This window comes from Panthera pardus, unplaced genomic scaffold (genome assembly GCF_024362965.1).
Source record: "Panthera pardus isolate Hobbes unplaced genomic scaffold, ASM2436296v1 HiC_scaffold_13, whole genome shotgun sequence".
Classification (NCBI taxonomy): domain Eukaryota; kingdom Metazoa; phylum Chordata; class Mammalia; order Carnivora; family Felidae; genus Panthera; species Panthera pardus.
Genome location: NW_026526688.1, coordinates 198,032,408 through 198,052,198, shown reverse-complemented (window position 1 = coordinate 198,052,198; position 19,791 = coordinate 198,032,408). Strand labels below are relative to the sequence as shown.

The 19,791-nt window shown below is 49.6% G+C and overlaps 1 protein-coding gene across 4 annotated transcripts in view; it reads right to left on the bottom strand.

Moving 5' to 3' along the window:
* The window catches only part of SLC2A9 (solute carrier family 2 member 9), a 254,087-nt gene that overhangs the window by 63,248 nt on the left and 171,048 nt on the right, over positions 1 to 19,791 (bottom strand). For all 4 annotated transcript variants that reach the window (XM_019453701.2, XM_019453703.2, XM_019453702.2 and 1 more), the window contains one exon: positions 9,359 to 9,469. In XM_019453701.2, the coding sequence (XP_019309246.2) occupies positions 9,359 to 9,469 (111 nt within the window). The remainder of the gene's footprint in view (positions 1 to 9,358; positions 9,470 to 19,791) is intronic.

The following is a 19,791-nucleotide window of genomic DNA, read 5'->3' as shown; positions in this document are numbered from 1 at the left end:
ATTTATTTTTGAGAGACAGAGCACAAATGGGGGAGGGGCAGAGATAGAAGGAGACGTAGGATTCAAAGCAGGCTCCAGGCTCCAAGCTGTCAGCACAGAGCCCAATGGGCGCTCAACTCACAAACCGTGAGATCATGACCTGAGCCGAAGTCGGATGCTTAACCGGCTGAGCCACCCAGGCGCCCCTGTTGTTAGTATTTAAAAATCAACTATAGGGGCACCTGGGTGGCTCAGTCAGTTGAATATCTGACATCAGCTCAGGTCATGATCTTGCAGTTTGTGAGTTCAAGCCTCACATTGGGCTCGCTGTTGCCAGTGCAGAGCCTGCTTTGGATCCTCTGCCCCCCGCTCCCACCCACCCCCCCACACTGCCCCCCATCTCTGCCCCTCCCCCACTTGTGCTCTCTCAAAAATAAATAAACATTAAAAAAATCGTCTGTATTGACTTAGATTAAGGTCTTAGATTCAATAAAATGTACCAACTTTAATTGTGCAGTTTGGTATGTTTTCACAAATTTATACACCTATAAAGCCGTGACCACATCAAGATACAGAACATTTCTATCACTCTAAAGTACCCTTGTGCCCCTTTCTCTAGCTGCAAGCAACCACTGATGTGCTTTCCGTGACTCTAGATCAGAGTAGACTAGATTAGGTTAGAATTCCACGTTGGTGATCACTGCTCTTTTGAGATTCATCCCTGTTGTATATATTATTCCCTTTCAGTGCTGAGAAGTATTCCATTGAATGGATATACCACAGTCTGTTTCTCCATTCAGCATTTGATGGACATTTGGGCTGTTTCAGTTTGGCGTCTTATGACTAAAGCTGTTGTAAACATGGGGGTTCAAATCTCTGTGTAGAAATGTGCTTGATCTTGGGTAAATACTTACGAGAAGAATGTCTGGTAGTATGGGTACAATTTTTATGAGAAACTGCCAAACATTTTTCCAAAGGGTTGTACTATTAGAAATTCCCACCAGCCACGTATGAGAGTTCCAGTGGCTCCACATCTTCATCAACACTTGGTATCATCAGCCATTTTGATATTAGTCATCCTTATGGTGAACAGTGCTGTCTCATTGTGGGTTTTAGTTTTAATTTCCCAGATGGCTTGTGGTGTTCAGCAACTTTTCATCCATTTATTGATACTTCTGATTTTTTCTTTTGTACAGTATCTGCCCAAGTCTTTTCCAAGTTCATTTCCAAGTGGCTGATGGTCTTGCTTTTGTTCAATTCTAAGAATCCTTTATATCTTCTGGATTCAAGCCCCCTGTGAGATGTGTGCTTTGTGAACATTCCTCACTCTGGCCTGCCTTCCCATTTCCTTAACAGAGTCTTTGAAATAGTCACAGCTTTTCATTTTGATGAAATCCAATTAATAATTTTAAAAAATGGTTCATGTTTTTTGCGTCCCATCCAAGAAATCTCTGCCTACCCCAAGGCTGCAAAGACTTCCTCCTATGTTCCTTCTAAGGTTTTATAATTTTTCTAAGGTTTTAAAAACTTCTAAGGTTTTATAATTTTAGCCTCTATGTTTCAGTCCACGGTCCACTTTGAGTTAATTTTGTGTGTGGTATGAGAGAAGGGTTGTCTTTTGTGTTTTCCATGTGAATGTCTAGTTTTTATGGTCCTGTTTGTGGTAAGACTGACTTTCCCCATTGAATTACTTTGGCATCTTTTATATTTTTGGATTCTATTCTGTTCCATTGATCTGTATGGCTGCCCTTACACCAACACCATGCTGTCCTGGTTACTATGTACTGAATGTTGTACAGCATTTACTATGTACCAGGCACAGTTCTAGATGCTTTGCATATAGTCATAATTTAATCCTCATAACATCTCCATGGGTACACAGAGACTCAGAGAGGTTGAGCAGCCTGCCCAAGGTCACGTGGTGGCAGAAACAGCATTCAGGTCCAGGCAGACTGGTTCCAGACTCTTGTTCTGACCCCCTGCACTGTCCTGCCTCTCATCACTGGCACATATAGATTTATCAAAAGGAAATATGCTGTCTCCCAAGGCTTTCTTTCCTTTGGGTGAGGCGCTGGCACAAGGGCAGAGAGAAGAAGAAGACAGGAGTCCTGGCCCTTGGAGAACCTTCTGGGTTGAATTGTGACCTCCCCAAAAAAGATATGTTGAAGTCCTGACTCCTGGTACCTCAGAATGTGCCTTTGTTTGGAAATCAGGTCTTTACAGAGGTCATCAAAGTCAATGAGGACACGATGGCCGGCCCTAAACCCATGTGACTGGTGCCCTTATAACAAGGGGGAGTTTGGACAGACGCACGCACAGGGAGAACACCAGCTGAGGATGAAGGTCGGGGTCAGGCTGATGCTTCTGCAAGCTGAGGAACACCACGGATTGACCGCAAAGCACCAGATGCTGGGGGAGGGGCCTGGAACAGACACCATCTCCAGGTCTTAGAAGGAATCTGCCCTCTGCCACCTGGGTCTCAGACTTCTGGCCTCCAGAAAGGTGAGAATATGCATTTGCATTGTTCAGGTCCCTCTGCTTGCTGTGCTTTGTTATGCAGCTCTAGAAAACTAACGGGGCGCTCACTGCACATTGTGTTAAATGATTAAACACATGAGGAGAGAAGGAAGGGACCCAGGGAAGGAAAATCTAAAATGTCACTTATTTCAAATGCGACTCAATGCTTCCAAATCTGACTTAAGTGCATTTATAGTATTTTACAGATATTACTTTGAATTTCATACTACTATGAATTTTGTAGGCAGAGATCTGCCTAGGTTGTATTCTTTGTTTACATCTACGGATAAAGGGCATGAAACATTTGGTGGCTGGCAGAATTCCTGACATTTCAGGGGCTGCAGAGCCCTGTAAGGGTTCATTCTTCCACAAGATCCTAAGGGAGGCCCTGTTCTTCCTGTCCTTCCAGGCCAGGCCTCTTCTGCTCTGCTCTTCCCATGAAGTCAGTCTTTGCCTGGCTTGATGTGTTCCTGAGCACAGGGGCCACTGTTGGCCTCCCGAAGAGGAAGGGCTGTCCTTGGGGGAGGGGAAAAGAAAGGGGAGTGGAGAGGAAGGGGAAGGGTGGGGAGGAGGAGGACAGGGGAAGGGAGAGGACAGAAGAAAAGGAGAGGAGAGAAGAGAAAAGGAGAGAAGAGAAAAGGAAAAGAAAAGAAAGGAAAGGAAAAGAGAAAAGAAGAGGAAAAGGAAAAGAAAAGAGAAAAGAAAAGAAAAGAAAAGAAAAGAAAAGAAAAGAAAAGAAAAGAGAAGAGCATCTGACTTCTGTCCAGGTCATGATGTCACAGTTCATGGATTCAAGCCCTGAGTCAGGCTCTACGCTGATATTCAGAGCCTGGAGCCTGCTTCAGATTCCGTTTTTCCCTCTCTCTCTTTCCCCCTCTCCTGCTTGTGCTCATGCTCTCTCTCTCTCTCAAAAATAAATAGGCAAAAAAGGGAAGGGGAGGGGAGGGAGGGGAGGGGAGGGGAGGGGAGGGGAGGGGAGGGAAGGGAAGGGAAGGGAAGGGAAGGGAAGGGAAGGGAAGGGAAGGGAAGGGAAGGAATCAGGAGGGAAGAGAATGGGGGGCCAGGGTGTTGGTTCCTGGCTCCCTTTCTCCAGGCACATTTTGGCTGGCTGAGTCTCTCCACTGAAGGTCACGGCTCCCGATGGATGGCCTGCCCACCCTACAGACCCACCCACCCGAATTAATCCGTCTAATCCGTCCTCCGACCTGGCTATCTGGACAGCGCCCTCATCCCTTGAGCCTGACCACAATGCACTCCAGCAACCTGCCCCACTTCTCAGCCCCCCTCAATCTGCACCAACGCGTCTCACCGCATCCTTTCCTGTATCAGCCACCATACACTTGACTTAGCTCACACTGCTGTTCCCGGTCTGTCCCCCGACTAGGAGCTCTCCTTCTCCTGGGCAAGGGCTTTTGTCTCCTTTGTCCACTGATGTATCCCACACACCTACACCTGTGCGGGCACAGAGTAGGGGCCCCACCAGCACTTGCTGAGTGTTGGCGGAATAAACACTCTGGCTCCAAGTTTCATCTTCCGATTTTCTTGGAAGGCAGGAGGGCATTTTCAGCTTTTTCCATGGCATCTGTCTGGTTCTCTTCTGGAACACTTGTAACCAACAAAAACTGTATTTGTTTGCTCGGGCTGCCGGCAAAAGGTTCACAAACTATGCGGTTTAAGTAACAGACATTTCTTCTCTCACGATTCTGGAGGCTGGGAGTCCGAGATCAAGGTGCCAGCAGGGCCGTGCTCCCTCCGAAGGTGCAGGGAAGACTGTTCCAAGGTTGTTCTAGCTGCTGGGAGTTTCTTGCCTTCTGTAGCATGCCTTCAAAATTCACATGATGCTGTGTGTGTGTGTGTGTGTGTGTGTGTGTGTGTGTGTGTGTGTGTAAATTTCCCCCTTTTAATAAGAATGCCAATTATATTGGATTGGTGGTCCCTCTATTCCAGAATGATCTTTCCTTAACTAATTACACCTGTAATGACTACCTCCTGAGGTACCGTTAGAGCTTCAACATATAAATTCTGTGGGGATGACAATTCAACCCGTAGTAATAATTAACATTTACTGAGCACCTGTCTTATGCCAAGTGCTGTGAATTACTGTATAGCTCTCATGGTAAGACCTGTGGAGGTCTTATTGTATTACTCCCACTTTCCCTTAGAGAAAACAGGGGCTCAGAGAGGTTAACTAACTGGCCCAAGGTCACCCAGCGACTGAGCTCAGGGCCATGAGCCCATGGAGCCCAAACACTCCACCATCCTGCCTGGTTGTCAGTGCCCACTTTCTGCTCCAACAAGCACCAGATCCAGGGGCTCGAGATGCAGCTGTGAACTCTGAAGGTTTTGATTCCGAAACTGTGTGTTCGTTGGGAGGCAGAGGGGGGCGGGGGAACCAGTAGGATTCTTTTTCCCACTTGAATGCTAGACACAGCCCATTCCTGAGTAAGAATGACTTAATGTGGATTGCGCTCCCCCTGGTTAGAAAAGGCAGTCTCCGCTTCTCCTCGAAGGAATGAGGCTTGTGCTCCACAAGCTGCTGCCCCATGTGTCAGCTGACACTCGGGCTCCCACGGCCTGCGTGACACACGGTGGGGGTTCGCTCACAGAGTTAATGCTGCGCCAAGAAAATCGATTTGGAAAACCAGTTGTTTCTGCAAGATGCAATGATTCACAGCTGCCCAAGCCGATGAGCAGTGCCAGGAGCCAAAATTAATTGCGAATCAAATGAACAAAAATGTCTTTCTCAAGTGTCCTGGGTCCCAAAGCCGTTTTAACAGACTGTCAAAAACTCGGTAAGAAGAAGAAAAATTGGAAAGTCCTTTCTGATAGGCTGCTGCCTCACAGGGCTGGACGAAACAGTGTCCGTCCGTATCTTGGGAAACGAGGTGATGAACACTTTGGAGAGGCCAAGGGGTTTAGCGAAGATTGGCTGTCAGGACTGCTGCCGTGGCCTTCATGCACACTGACGGCTGCCTCCACGACAGCTCTGTAAGGTGCTGGCTTAGTTTCCTGTGGCTGCCGTAGCGGATTAGCACAGACTCAGCGGATGAAGGAAGTCAGAAGTCTAACATGGGTCTCGTGGGGCAAAAATCACAGCTGCTGGCAGGGCTGTGTTCCTTCTGGGGGCTCTAGGGGAGAATCCGTCCCTTGCCTTTCCAGCTTCCAGAGGCCACCAGCTCTCCTTGGCTGGTGGCCCTTCTTCTACCAGAGACAGCAACTGCCACTCCAACATCTGCTTTTGTCCCTCGTGACCCCCAACCCTGCCTCTTTCACTTTTAAGGACCCTTGTGATGACACTGGGCCACCTGGTGAGTGCAGGATGACCCCCCATCTCCAGATCCGTACCTTAACCACACCTGCAAAGCCTCTTCCGCTGTGTGAGGTTACATGCTTATGCTTCCAAGAATGACGACAGGGACATTTGGCAGGGGGTGGGGGGGACAGTATTCTTACCACACGCAGGCCTGGCTATGTCCATTTTAAAGATGACAAACAAATTCAGAGATGTTGGGCAATTTTCCCCAGACCACTCAGCTGCAGGTGGGTCACTGGGCTCTGAATTCAGAGCTGCTGGGCCCTACAGCCTTAGCTCTTTCCTCCCTCTTTTTCTTAGCTCCACCTCAGACTCCCTGCCTCATGCTGGAGTCAATCTCGAGGTGCTCCAGAGATTAGGCTAAATGCTACCGTGTTAAGAACTGCTCCCAACGAACTCTTCTGCATCTCTGTCTCCTTTAGAAGACACACTGGGAGGGGTGCAGATGACTGGGGCCAGGTGCACAGGGCCAGGCGACAGGCTGCCACTGCACTTCCCTTCCCATCATCGGGCTCATGTCTGCTGGACCTTCAGGGCTCGCCTTCCTGGGGCCCTCCTCCAGGAAGCCCTCCCAGGAGAGTTCATCCCAGGGCTGCACGTGGTATGTGTCTGTTTCTGGATCTTTCTCCCTAGAACGCAACGACGTCACTGGTGACCCCCTAGCACAAGCATGCTATGGGTGTGCTGGAACTGCTTGTGGAACGGATGCGTGCGTGCATGAACGACTCTACCGTGACGGCTATGAAGCCGTCACTCCCCACAGAGGGCCCGCAGGGAGGTTGCTCTGGAACACACATGCCACGTGACCATGACCCACCATGATCCACACTTGAAGGCAGGAGGCAGGCAGACTCCCAGTCTGACCCCTGCCTCTCCCAGGAGGGGGAAGTCACTTTCCCTCCTTCCTGCGATTAGCACTTCCAAGAAGTGCTCTGTCAAATACTGTCAGCTTTTAGTGAAGATGATCCATGGCCCAGAGAGAGGGCACCGGAAGGAGGGCACGTGGGGTCAGGGAGACGGGGTTGGAGGCATCGTTACTCCCTCTGCTCCTCTTTCGAACCAGGGTGACAACCTGACTTTGAGGAGTGATGTGAGTGAGCGTTCCTGAGATCCCAGGTAAAGCACTTCCGGGTCCTGGGGAGCGGCGGGGGCCCTCGATGCCAGCTCTCCCCACTCCCTACTGGCTGTGCGATCCTGAGCAAGCCAGCTCTTTGGGACTTGGTTTCCTCACCTATCAGAAGATTGCGAGAGTCCTCGTAAAACCCTGCTCTCTGCAGGCGTGTTCATCACAGCCTTACTTAAGATGACAAGTGTCGACAAATGGGGTACTTCACACTCTGTGAGCCCACACCGTTTGCCAGGCACCGCTGGCATGTATTCACCTGTTCAAGCCTGATCCCATCTCTATAAGGCAAGGGCAACGTCCTTGTTAAAGAAATGAGGAAACCGAGTCACAGAGCTGTTGAATAACTTCGCCAGGGTCACGCAGCTCAAAAGGAACGGAGCTGGGGTCAGAATCCAGGCTCTGCCGTCCAGACTCCGAAGGGGGACACCCAACAGCCCCAGCCCCACAGATAGCAGTTGGGGCACGGACGGGACCGTCGACTTCCGAAGAGCCACAACCAGCGTTAATTCCCAGGGGCGACGATCAGCATGCTTTTCTGTATACACCTTACACTCCAACAAAACGTTTCTCAGACAAGAAAACGGAAAGGAAACCAGAAAGCAATTCTGGCATGAGGTTATGTGAACAAAAGCAGGATTACTACGTGTCAGAACAGAACATCCACCTGTGCACAGAAAGGCCAAGGGGAGATTTTACCAAAGGTCCTTGGGTCATATGATTGTGGATCTCTTCTTCGGTTCTTTCTATTTTTCTGAATTCTACAAATTTACCTTAATGAGCTCATGCTGATTTCTTACAACAACAAAATACTTAACCAAAAAACTCCCAAAACCAACCCTGTAACTTCCTATCATTATCATTCTAGACTGACTGTGCTTTTTCACGGATCACCGTAAACACTGACAGCCACAGACTGGGGAGGGAGTCTGAAACTCAAAAGGAGAATTTTGTGAAACTCCCAGATTGTGAAGCAGTGAGGTATTTTCCTCTAAGAACAAGGCCATGGGAGAAAGCAGAGGGAGACGGAACATCAGTCCTCAACGCTTTCCTGACGTCCATTTTTAGAAGCATCTTGTTAGGATGCTCGTTGAGAGCAAGGAGCAAAATAGCGTTCTGTTAGAAGTGAGTCAGAAGTGCCACTGGGAGCCTCTGCCTGTTTGCAGAGGTCAATCCTGCCAGCAGAAGTCGGTGCACGCGAGTGGAAATAAATGAGCTTCTCCATTAAGGTCAGAGAACCTCACTCTGATTCCCCCGCCTCCTCTCTGTCCTTTGGAAGTGAGCCCCGTCGTGTACTACGTGCCCAAAATGTGAGGCACGGACCTCACCCCAACAAGGTAGAAGAGAATCCGACAGCTCATCAAAGGGGAAACCGAAGCTCAGACAGGTTGAAAGCAGTGTCTAGCATCACACGGCCAAGAAGTTCCAGAACCAGGACTCAAGCCTAGTTTGGTCTGATTGCCAGGCCTGTGCGGTTTCTGCTAGATTGTGAAATTGCCAACTTCCTCCCTACAGTGTATTTATTGTGCATCTTTGAGGTTGACAGTGATGAGTTCTGTGTCTTCTTTTGGACACTTTTGCTTCTTGTTAAACTCTTTTTTAAAAATGTTTATTCATTTATTTTTGAGAGAGAGAGAAGGGGAGAGGGAGAGGGAGAGGGAGGGGGAGAGGGAGAGGGAGAGGGAGAGGGAGGGGGAGAGGGAGAGGGAGAGGGAGAGGGAGAGGGAGAGGGAGAGGGAGAGGGAGAGGGAGAGGGAGAGGGAGAGGGAGAGGGAGAGAGACCACAAGTGGGGACGGGGCAGAGAGAGAGGGAGAGAGAATTACACACAGGCTCCATGCTGTCAGCACAGAACCCAAAGCGGGGGCTCCATCCCACAAACCACGAGGTCACAACTTGAGACGAATCAAGAGTCAGATGCTTAACTGACTGAGCCACCCCAGCGTCCCCTTTGCTTATTATAAAGTCACTCTCTGTTACACTGATCAACGGGAATGTCTTTTCTCCTTTCTTTGCTCTCCAAAGTCCTACATGTTTGGGGTACAAAGGTGACAGCTAATGGTTTAGAAAGACTTTTAAAGTCATGGCAATGGACCTGAGGCTCACAGGGACTCTCGCTTGGACCCTCAGGGAGAAATGGCCCTTTCCACTGGGTGTTGATCACACTGTATCATCTGTGACCAGGTGAGAGTTCAAAGAAGGGAGCTATTTATTAAAAGAAAGATAACAGGGGAGCAAAATATAGATGAGAATATTCTCTAGACAGGTAAAACATCATGAGCTGCGTGATAAACTCCTAAAATTCAGGTAACTTTGGAGAGACAAAGGACATGCTCCTTTAAAGGCCAGCACATTTATGGTCTGGGGGTCCCCACGGCGCTATGCACCCCCTATGACGTTCTCAGGAATAACTGGTCAGTTCACTTACAGAGAAGATGGCGGCCAAAGTCTCAATGCCACCGGTGCTCAAGGTGATGTATGGGATCTTTTCCGGAGGGACCCCAGCTTTCCCAAAGATGCTATTGGTGTAGAACCAAATCTATAACAAAGGGAAGAAAAACAAGGGAGGAGCGTCAGTGAAAGGCATCTATTTCCAAAATTAAGTTCAGGTCCAAGGTGGTCTCTGAGATTCACAGCTGCATCCAGAGTGGAGCTGTATGATGTGGCCAACTACGTGTTTTCTTCCTGCTCCCTCCTCTCCCCTTTCTTCATCACTAACAGAACTACCACACTGGGGGCAACACGTGCTCAGCCGATGGTGGCAATGAGACAGGAACAGAAATGTTGGCGAGGCTTCTTGGAAGTCTCCTTAAAATGAGCTTTCCATCAAGGACGTGTGATCCCATTTTTTGCCCTTCCTCCCTTCTGCTGTCAAGATGGTGAATGTGATGGCTGGAGCTTCAGCAGCCTTATTGGATCACTAGGTGACAGGATAGCACTGCTATTAGCCCCCATGGCAACTCCGTGAGAAACAGAAAAGGTCCCTGATCCACAAGATGCTTTAATGTCAACTGCTAGAAAACCGTCACAGTAAATCTATAATGGGGACAATGTGAATGGCGCTCCTAAGGGTTGTGTAACACACAACTTACAAAACTACACATGGAGCCCCTGCTTTGAAATGCAAGCCACCTGTTCAGATGCTAGAGTGCGAGGTTAGAAGAAGCCTGTGTCGTCACTCACTTAGAGTGATGCTGTAATTTACTAGCCAAATCTGGGCACTTTTGAGACTGTTAATAATTAGTCTAGGACAACAGACACAAATCTGGACGCCCTGGGCAAAGCAGGATGCGTGGTCCTGGGACGGCTGGGCCACCCCTCCCAACTTCCCTCATGTGTGGAGGTTTCTGCCACTGGAGACCAAACCTAACCCTAACGACACTCACGGGACCTCCGACAATCACTGTCTGGAGGTTGGAGACCTGGCTCCATGCTGAGGTGGCTGTGTGACCTCAAGCAATGACCTCTGTCCTGCTGGGCTTCCTTCTCCTCCTCAAAGAGGAGAGGGTATCAGGAATTGGGTAAGAATTATCACTGCTCATTATTAAAGTTTTGGGTCCAGGGGCTGGACACGGGTCATTTGTGTTCTCCCAATCCCAACCGTTCCTCAAAGAGCAAGGGTTTGCTAGAGGACAGAAACCCGTGCTGTCCTTTCCATGACATCTGACGGGGAAACCCACTGTGTGAAGGGCCTCAGAAGCATTTACACACTGATCATTATTAAGAAACATTAGAGCTCGTTGGCTATAACTTGTCAGGCCTGAGCGCAGCCTCTTACTTTGTTTGGAAAGAGCTCTTGTTTCTACAGATTTGTCTTGTTACCAGCATTTGTTTACCAAAAAAAATTTCGTGCCTCGGGGGAGAAGACAGAATTTAGGACCTGCACACATATATGCAGATGGATTATGTTTTAGCGACAGGAGTAATTCTTCATAAAGTTACGGGCAACGCTCAGAGCCCAGTAAAAAGGACCGCATGCGTTTCTGTGGGTTTGTGGGATTTGATGCATCTCTGGGCGAAATGCGTTTCAATGCTCCCGTAAGACAAGGACCCTCTCCCCTGTGCCTGCTCGCACTTGACTGAGCTAAGAAATTAGAATTTTAGATTCTACTTTTGCTTTCACATTCACAGAGTACACACGTGGCTCCTGATAAATTCATTAGTTCCTATAGCTCTTGGGGCTGTGACAGAAGCCAAAATTATTCCAGAAAGGCTCAGTCCTTGCTGGATTTGTTTGTATAATCTCTACTCCCTTTTGAAGGTTCACTGTGACCCCCAGCAGATCTGCAGGGCTGGATCAGAGGAGCAGAAACGCCTTTACCCAAAGTCACTGATTTTCGACAGCCAAGGCTCCACGGCCCCTTCCATCCCCCGGCGACCATGAGGACATCACGGTATTCTCAGCCTCAGTCTGGACCCCAGAGCTGCCAGCCTCGGACCCCGCTGGATTTGTGTTCTCCCGCGGAAGCGGTGCCCTGCTTGCCCCGGGGTCTCCTTCCTGGCTTCTCACACCCCCTGCAACCCCCTTCCCCGTTTCCAATTCCCCCTGTAGCCTCAGGCTTCCTCAGAGGGGGTTAAACGTTAGCAAAGGGAATCATTTGCATAAAATTACGAGCTCAAGGTGGGGAGTCATTTCATATGTAAATGTACCTATTCATTGATAGGCAGAAATCAGCCCTGAGGACCACCTCCCCCAGTCCAGGGCCTGTGGGGTGTTCCTGCTGGGCTGGCCCCGTCCCTGGAGGGGTGCGGGGGTGTGGGGGGGGTGGGGTGGGGGGTGGGGGGTGAGGTCTGTGCACGAACTGCCCATCTTAGTGCTGGCTCCCAAAGCCATTGCTCTCCCCCTGAATCACCTTCCAGAGCAGGAAGGTAACGGCCTCTGAGGTTTATTTTCCTGCACTGAGGTTTATCTGATCAGGCAGTTTGAGGACGTCGGACGACCCAGAAGTACCAGGAAAGGTGGAGCGTGTCCCACAGCAAACCCTCCCGCGGAGGGTGCTTTGTGTTGACCTCATCCTTGACATAGTCAGGTTCTCAGGTGGCCGACTGTCTCCTCCCCCAGAGAAGGACTGGAAGGACAGCAAGCTGGAGGCCCGCGTACCGGATCTGACCCCAGCGCGGCCCCTGGTGAACTGTGGGTCTGTAGGCAAGGGACTACGCGTCTCTAAAGAAGGGAAAAAAGATCTGGCTTTCAGGGTGGTGGTAAACAAGCTGGAAAGTGATGAAGTAAAGCGTCTTTTCTAGAGCTGGTGTACAACAAACGGTGGGTATCGTTCCAGAAGATTTCCAGGTCTCTCCTGAGACACCACTGTTCTTTGGTGAAGAAACATGTCACAGTCGGGCGCATGGCTTGGGGAGGAAGTACTTCAGGGTCTGCTTCGCAGCCTGGAGAGGGGGGCGCTGGCCTCCTGACGGCCCGCCTCGGATGCCCCAAAGCCCTCCTCCTTAACTCCCGACACTGCGTGTTAGAGACAAAGCATAGCACCATAATCGCGTTCAACTCTCTCAACAGCTTGTGCAGGTGACAGTGTGGTCAGAGAGACCACACGCAGCCCATCACACCAGAGTGCAGACCCAGGCCTGTTCCCTTCCTGCCCCACAGTCCTTCCTGCTGCACGGGCTTTGCTGGGCTGTTAGCGCAGCTGGCTAACTGGAAATGCCTCCTCTAGCCAGCATTTCCCCCGGAATCCCATATATGCCCAGCTGCCTGCAGCTGGCCTCTTCCTGAGAGAGGCGTTTTAACCCATCTCTCTGGCTAACCCTTCAGGAACAAGAAACCACCTGATTTGCCTTTGCCCGGAACAAGGCGATTCTGGCAGAGTATGGGCTCAACACGTGCTTGCAGGGGGTGGTCACCAAACAGTGGCTCCCCCAAACATGTCTGTGTCCCAATCCCAGGAGCCTGTGAATATGTTACACTACCTGGCACAGGAGCTCTGAAGATGTGGTTAAGTTTAGGGGTCCTGACAAGGGGAAGTTATCCTGGATTATCTAGGTGAGCTGGAAATGGAGTCATGAGGGTCCTTATAGGACGGAGTTCAGAGAGAGAAGGCGCAAAGGTGGGAGCAGAGGTCAGAGAGAGAAAGAGAGCTGTCAACACACAGGTTGTCTCCACCAATGGTGACGCACGGGATCTACGTTGAAGGATAGAAGACAAAGGAGATCTCGTCGTTTATTGAACACTAGCTCCCAGGGATGGCACCAGTGCTGGGCCTACTGTAGGGCAGGGACCTCCTTTCCCTTCATTTCCTACTCCCATTCAGGAACACGACTGTCTCTCAGCCCAAGGGACAAGGAATCACATAAGGAATGAAGGGCCCTTAGAAAGAAACACTCATGTGCTCACATGCGCCCCTGCTGGGCTCTCTGTGCACCCGCGGGAAGCTTGTGTCCCCTCTGCTCTGTCCATGCAGGGAGGGACCCGTGGAGTTGGGGCTGGGGTTGCTTCCTCTTCCTGTTGACTGGGGAGGTGCCTTAAATCTGGGAATGCAGAATTCATGGCGACTTCTGGGGTCACAACCTCTAATCCTGCTCCACCTGGAGTAGAGGAGACATTGTGATCCCCATCTATCCGATTCCTGTGCCAATCTCTCTAACCTGCTCTGAATTTCAGAGGGGAAAAAAGGCTCATATATTGTACCCCCAAATCTATCATCTACGTGTCCTAATTCCATCCTCACACAACCCAGTGGGGTAGGTGTCTTGCCCCCATTTAACAGATGAGGAAAGTGAGGCTCGGCCCAGTGAGGGCTACACGGCCAAGAGTGGCAGAGCTGGGATGTGGGCTCAGGTCCTTCCAACCCTTTCCTGCTCTCTGCTGCCTCTGCTTGCCCTCCTGAGGTGGAATGGGGTGGGGGTTCCATCGGGGGCCGGAAGGGAGCAGGTGCATCCTGGGAAAGGATAACAACATGCTCTGCAGCAAAGAGAAGCAGACCCCCTGCTCTCCAGACAATTCTAGGCCCAGACCCCAGTCTTCGCAGAGCTGGTGCATCCAGAGCTCAAGTGTCACCCCTCGTTGCCATCAGGGCCCCTTGGACCTGACCATGGATGTGCAGGAATGAGCGAGTGACTCCCCCACCTCTCCTGGGCCACTTCACACCCTGATGAGCATCGCTGGATGACCTGATGGGGTGCCTCCAGCACTCAGCAAGGAGGGGCTTCCTCCCGATCCCCTCACTCTTTCTATTTGGAAATCCAGAAAGATACGAAATAAGGACTCAAATTTTAAGGGTGGCCAGAACATGCTAGCTTTTAAAAGCTTTTCTAAGAGTGTTGGATTTCCTATCTTGCTCCTTCCTTTACAGGTAAAAACATAACCCCACCCTGACCCAGCCCTCAACCAGCTGATACCGCCTTTGAGTCATGTCCCCAGTCACATCTCAGTGACCAAGGGCAGAGGGGTTAAGCTTCTAACCTGGGTTCCAGGGCTGGGAGGTGGGGATGTGGGCTGGAACCCAGGCGCCCGGGGTCTCAGGGCAGGGCAGCTCTGTGCTGAGAACTTTATAGACATCCTTTCGTCCATCTTTGTGCCATCATATGGGGAGGGGGGGGGGGCACTTTACAGCTGGGGAAACTGAGGCACGGAGCAGTCGTGGCAACTTTCCCCTTAGCCTGCAAGTTCAGAGCTGGGGGTTGAACACCACGGACTCCAGGACATGTCCTCTTGACCAGAACGCTGGGGCAGCCACACAAAGGGCCTCCGTGCAGCACTCTCCCCATCTGGGGACATCGCAAATCCTTTCAGTGAAGGGTCTCAGTTACAGAGGTAACAGAACATTCAATCCTTCTAATTTGAATTAGGATGTTATTTGGGAAGAAACTTCAAAAACAAAAGCTATTTACAATGCTTCTCAACCTGTGATTAGAAGTTTTGTGCAAGACAGGATTTGGCCTGCAGCGTTCCTGACGATGCATCGATGCATCGACAAAGGAGATAGACCATCAGAGGGCTCCGGGCTCCCCCGGGGGAAGGCATCATGTCTAAGGCCTTCTTCCTCCCTCCCTCCACCCTCCCAGCCTTGCCTCCCTGCCACTTGGTTCTTTATGGAGGGGACGTCTGGTGCTCTGTCAGCCACGGCAGGTACACCACACAGGGGAACAGCACACACGTGTCCTTGCCCTCACAAATCTGGTGTAGCAGCAAAGGGAGGCATTACACAGCAGTTGTACAGGTGACAGACCCGAGGGACACACAGCTGCCTGGGAACGCTGTGACGCTTGGGCACCTGCCGAGTGGACCAACCCGGGAGGCCGTGAAACGCCTCCGAGGGTCCAGAATGGGCATCACCAGGCTTATTTGCAGCCTGCGCCCTGAGCGTCTCCACTCTTGTTTTGTGTCCATTTCTAACAAGCTCCAGCGCCTTGTTTCCCAGCCAAGACCGCATAGTGGGAGCAGCCAAGTTTGCAAAAGAGTGGCATCGAGAGAGGGAAGAACACGGTGTTAGAAAGTCTTGCTGATAAGGGCAAGGGGAGGGGAGATGGAACGTAAGCTCAGCGGTTACCATCTGTGACATGTTCCACGTACATAACTTCCTATCACCCCCCACAGAAGCTCTGCAGACTGAGCATTAATATCCCCCGTTTTCATAATAGGAAACCGAGGCCCAGATGAGTCGGTATGATTGGCTTCCTCTGTTCAAGAGGGAAGGAGTCCAGAGGAAGGAAGGGCAACCCCAGGTGTCGATAAGGATACTATAATCCTGGGTATTCCAGAACATTCAGGAAGTCTCAAGAAAACTGGTTTTCCTGCAGCAGGTGTGACAATGGCGTCGGTCCAATTCTCAACCCAAGCATTTGGTGGAAGCAGCCCCCTCCCTGCCCCTGTTCTTCTCACCTCTTCCCCCTCTCTCCCAGTGTTCAGGTGCCTCCCATGTGCCATGGGCAGTTCTGGGTGCTGGAGACACAGGGACCATGAGAGGTGGCCTTCCCTCACGAGGACAGTCACGGGGAGGGGAGGGACAGCTGTGGGTGTAGGAGCTGCTGTGACCACCCCAGGGAAGGGGAGGGAGTCTGTAACCAGGAGGCTCCTTGCTGGTGAGAGACTGAACATTCACACACAAGTCTGGTTTTCATGCAACAAACTGTTCAGGAAGAAGGCAGCTGCATAAAATGAAGGATTTAAGTCTAATTTTAGAGGAGGGAATTTGAAAGCCATTGTGAGAAGGAGGAAAAAAGAATGCGATGCTGAAAAGGAATTTAGAAACAATTAAATGTTAAATCCAACTTTTGCCTGATTTCTAAGCTTTGTGGAATCTATTCATTGATTCTGTTAGCAAAAATGTACTGAGCAATTTGTAACGTTGGTTTAACCCAGTAATTCTCCACTGGGGGCAATTTTACCCCAGGGGACATTTGGCAACATCTGAAGACATTTTTGGTTGTCACAACTGGTGGGGTAGGTTGTCATCTAATGGGCAGAAGCCAGGGATGCCACAGAACATTCTGTAGTACCCAGGACAGCTCCCCCACCACCCGCACCAGGACAAGGAATTTTCCAGCCCCCAGTGTGCACGGTGCTGAGGCTGAGAGCTGCTGGTTTAGTGCAGGTGCCTGGCTCTTAGGAGATGGGCTGACCAAGCCTGGGCAGGGGCTCCAGGGCAGAAGACCTGGAACCAGGACGTGTGAGTTTGACAGCACGGGCACCCCTCCTATTGTGACCCTGAGCATGTCCTTGGCCCTCTGTAAACCTCAGTTTCCTCCTCTACAAAATGGGGATGGCACCACTTCCTGCAGGACATTTGGGGCTGGAATAAAGTGATAAGTAGGACATACCTAGCAGTATTTGTGACGTCTTAAACCACAGACCACATCCCCCAAATAATTTCTGGCAAAATGAAGGGAATAAAGCAAGTTTTGAAGGGCATTTCAAGATTTTCATCTGTGTTAGCATTCTTTCTTGGCCTCATGCAATATTTGGATTTGGGGGCAAGAGGTGCAGGGGCAGAGCTGGACCGGGTCCCAGGACAGCTGGGCTCTGACACCAAGATTGCTGCTAACCAGTGTTTGTCCTTTTGTACGTAAAACAGAAGAGGTAAGACTTGTCTCGCTGGCTGCCTAAGGATGACCCGGGGACACAGATCAGTGTCCCATATGGGGATGCTCTGAGGGGGCCTTAGGGACCTTCCCTGCTCACGGCTTAAGCAGCCAAACCTTGTGGCCAAATGGCTGGGACTCAAATCCCCTCTCTACCATTTGTAGCTATGTGACTTAGGGAAAGTCTCCCAGTGTCTCTGTGCCTAACAGTGCTGTGTAACTCACAGGGCTGCCATGGGGACAACTTCTGGCTCATGCTAAGTGCTAAGTGAAGGTGTGCTTTATTATTATTACAGCTGAGCAGACAGAGGCTGGGTGCGGGGAAGTGACTGGCCTAGGTTTCCCACTGCAGGTTTGTGGCCACAGTGAGACAGAAAGCCAGGCCTCTGGATACTGGGCCAGAGCATGTTGCTCTATGTCAAATTCAGCATGCCAAGCTACAAGTGTTACTTCTGACTTACAGATTAGAAATAATCCTAAAACAGCAAGAAATAGATGAAGATTATCTCAACATAATAAAGGCCATACTGGAGAAGCCCAGAGCTAACGTCCTACTCCACCGACATCATATTATGATATCACCACACTCATCAAACTGAGAGCCTTCCCTCTAAGATCAGGAACGAGACAAAGATGCCCGCTCTTGCCGCTTCTATTCAACATAGTGCTGGAGGTCCCCGCCCGGGCAGTTAGACAAGAAAAAGAAAAGGCACCCAATTCAGAAAGGAAGAAGTAAAAGCATCACTGTTTGCAAATGACATGATCTTATATGTAGAAAACCCCAAAGATAGCGTGCGTGCGCGCACACACACACACACACACACACACGCACACGCACACACACACACACACACGCACAAATTGTTAAAACTAATAATCAAATTCGGTAAAGTTGCAGGATACAGAACATACAAAAATCAGTCATGTTTTTATATACTAACAATGAATTATCCAAAAGGGAAATTAAAATAATTCTAGGGGCTCCTGGGTGACTCAGTCGGTTAAGCATCTGACTTCAGCTCAGATCATGATCTCACGGTTTGCAAGTTCGAGCCCCGAGTCGGGCTCTGTGCTGACAGCTCAGAGCCTGGAGCCTGCTTTGGATTCTGTGTCTCCCTCTCTCTCTGCCTCTCCACTGCTGGTGCTTAGTCTCTCTCTGTCTCTCAAAAATAAATAAATGTTAAAAAAAATGAAAAAAAATTCTATTTATAATAACATCAAAAAATACTTAGGAATAAATTCCTTAAATTCCTTAAGTAAGGAAATGAAAGACTTTTACACTGTAAACTATAAAACATTATGAAAGAAATTAAATACACAAATAAGTAGAAAAATATTCCATTCATGGATTGGAAGATTTAATATTGTCCAAATGGCCACCCCACCCAAAATGATCTACAGATTCAATGCCTTCAATGCCATCCCCATCAAAATCCCAATGGCATATTTTCCAGAAATAGAAAAAAAAATCCTAAAATTCATATGGAACCATAAAAGACAATGAATAGCCAAAAGAATCTTGAAAAAGAACAAAATTGGAGGCATCCCATTTCCTCTTTTCAAAAGATATTACAAAGTGACGGTAGTTAAAACAGTGTGATACTGGCATAAAGGCAGGCACGCAAACTAATGGGACAGAACAGAGAGCCCAGAGGTAAACTCATTGATGCCCAACTGACCTTGGACAAGGGTGCCAAGAACATTCAATGGGAAAAGGATAGTTTGGCAAATGGTGTTGGAAAAATTGGATATCCACGTACAAAAGAATGAAATTGGACCCTTATCTTTACTCAAAATGGATTAAGGATTTAAACATAAGAACTATGAAGGTCCTAGAAGAAAACGTAGTGGAAAAACTTCATAGCATTGGTCTTTTTTGGATACGACACCAAAAGCAAAAATTAGCAAGACTGGCTACATCACACTGTCAGTGGGAATGGAAGCTTGTGCAGCCACCACGGAAAACAGTATGGGGGGTCCTCAAAGAATTAGAAACCGAACTGCCACATGAGTCAGTATCCCACTTCCGGGTTTTGGTCTGGATTGAAATCAGGATCTCGGAGAGATGCCTGCACTCCACATCTAGTGCAGCAGTATTCGCAACAGCCGAGGCGTGGAAACATCCCAAGTGTTTGTCGATGGATGAACTGATAGAGGAAATGTGGTACGTGTACGCACAGACGGATATTAGCCAGCCTCAAAAAAATAAAAAATAAAAATAAGAAAAGAAGGAAATCCTGCAACTTGTAACAACCTGGGTGACCCTGGTAGACGTTATGTCGAGGGAAGCGGGCTGGTCACAGAAGGACAGGTACCACATGCTTCCACTTACACGATGGATCTAAAACAGGCAAACTCATAGGAGCAGAGAGCGGGGCGAGTGGTGGTCACCAGGGGCTGGGGGAGGAGGAAACGGGGAGCTGACAATCAACGGTACGGAGCTTCCGTCAAGCAAGATGAACGAGCTCTGGAGATGTGCTGTGCAAAGCCCGTCCCACAGTTAACAAGACTCCAGTGCACACTTAGACGTTTGCTAAGGAGGTAGATCTCATGTCAAATGTGCTCACGACAATAACAAAAGACACGAAAGGCAATCAGTATGAGGAGGGCGGGATGCCCCGAGCTGAGACCTCACTACCGCTGGTCCCCAGAGCAGAGGACACGGTTTTTCCCCATCCTAGGCCTATGCAGCGGGGTTTACAGACACACCCTAGTGGGATTTATACAGGAAACTTTATAGGGAACGCGAATCAGAAATTTATGTCCCGGGAGAGGAGAGAATTCTGTTTAGAAATGTCATGGCTCTCGATCCAAATGCCTCATTGAATA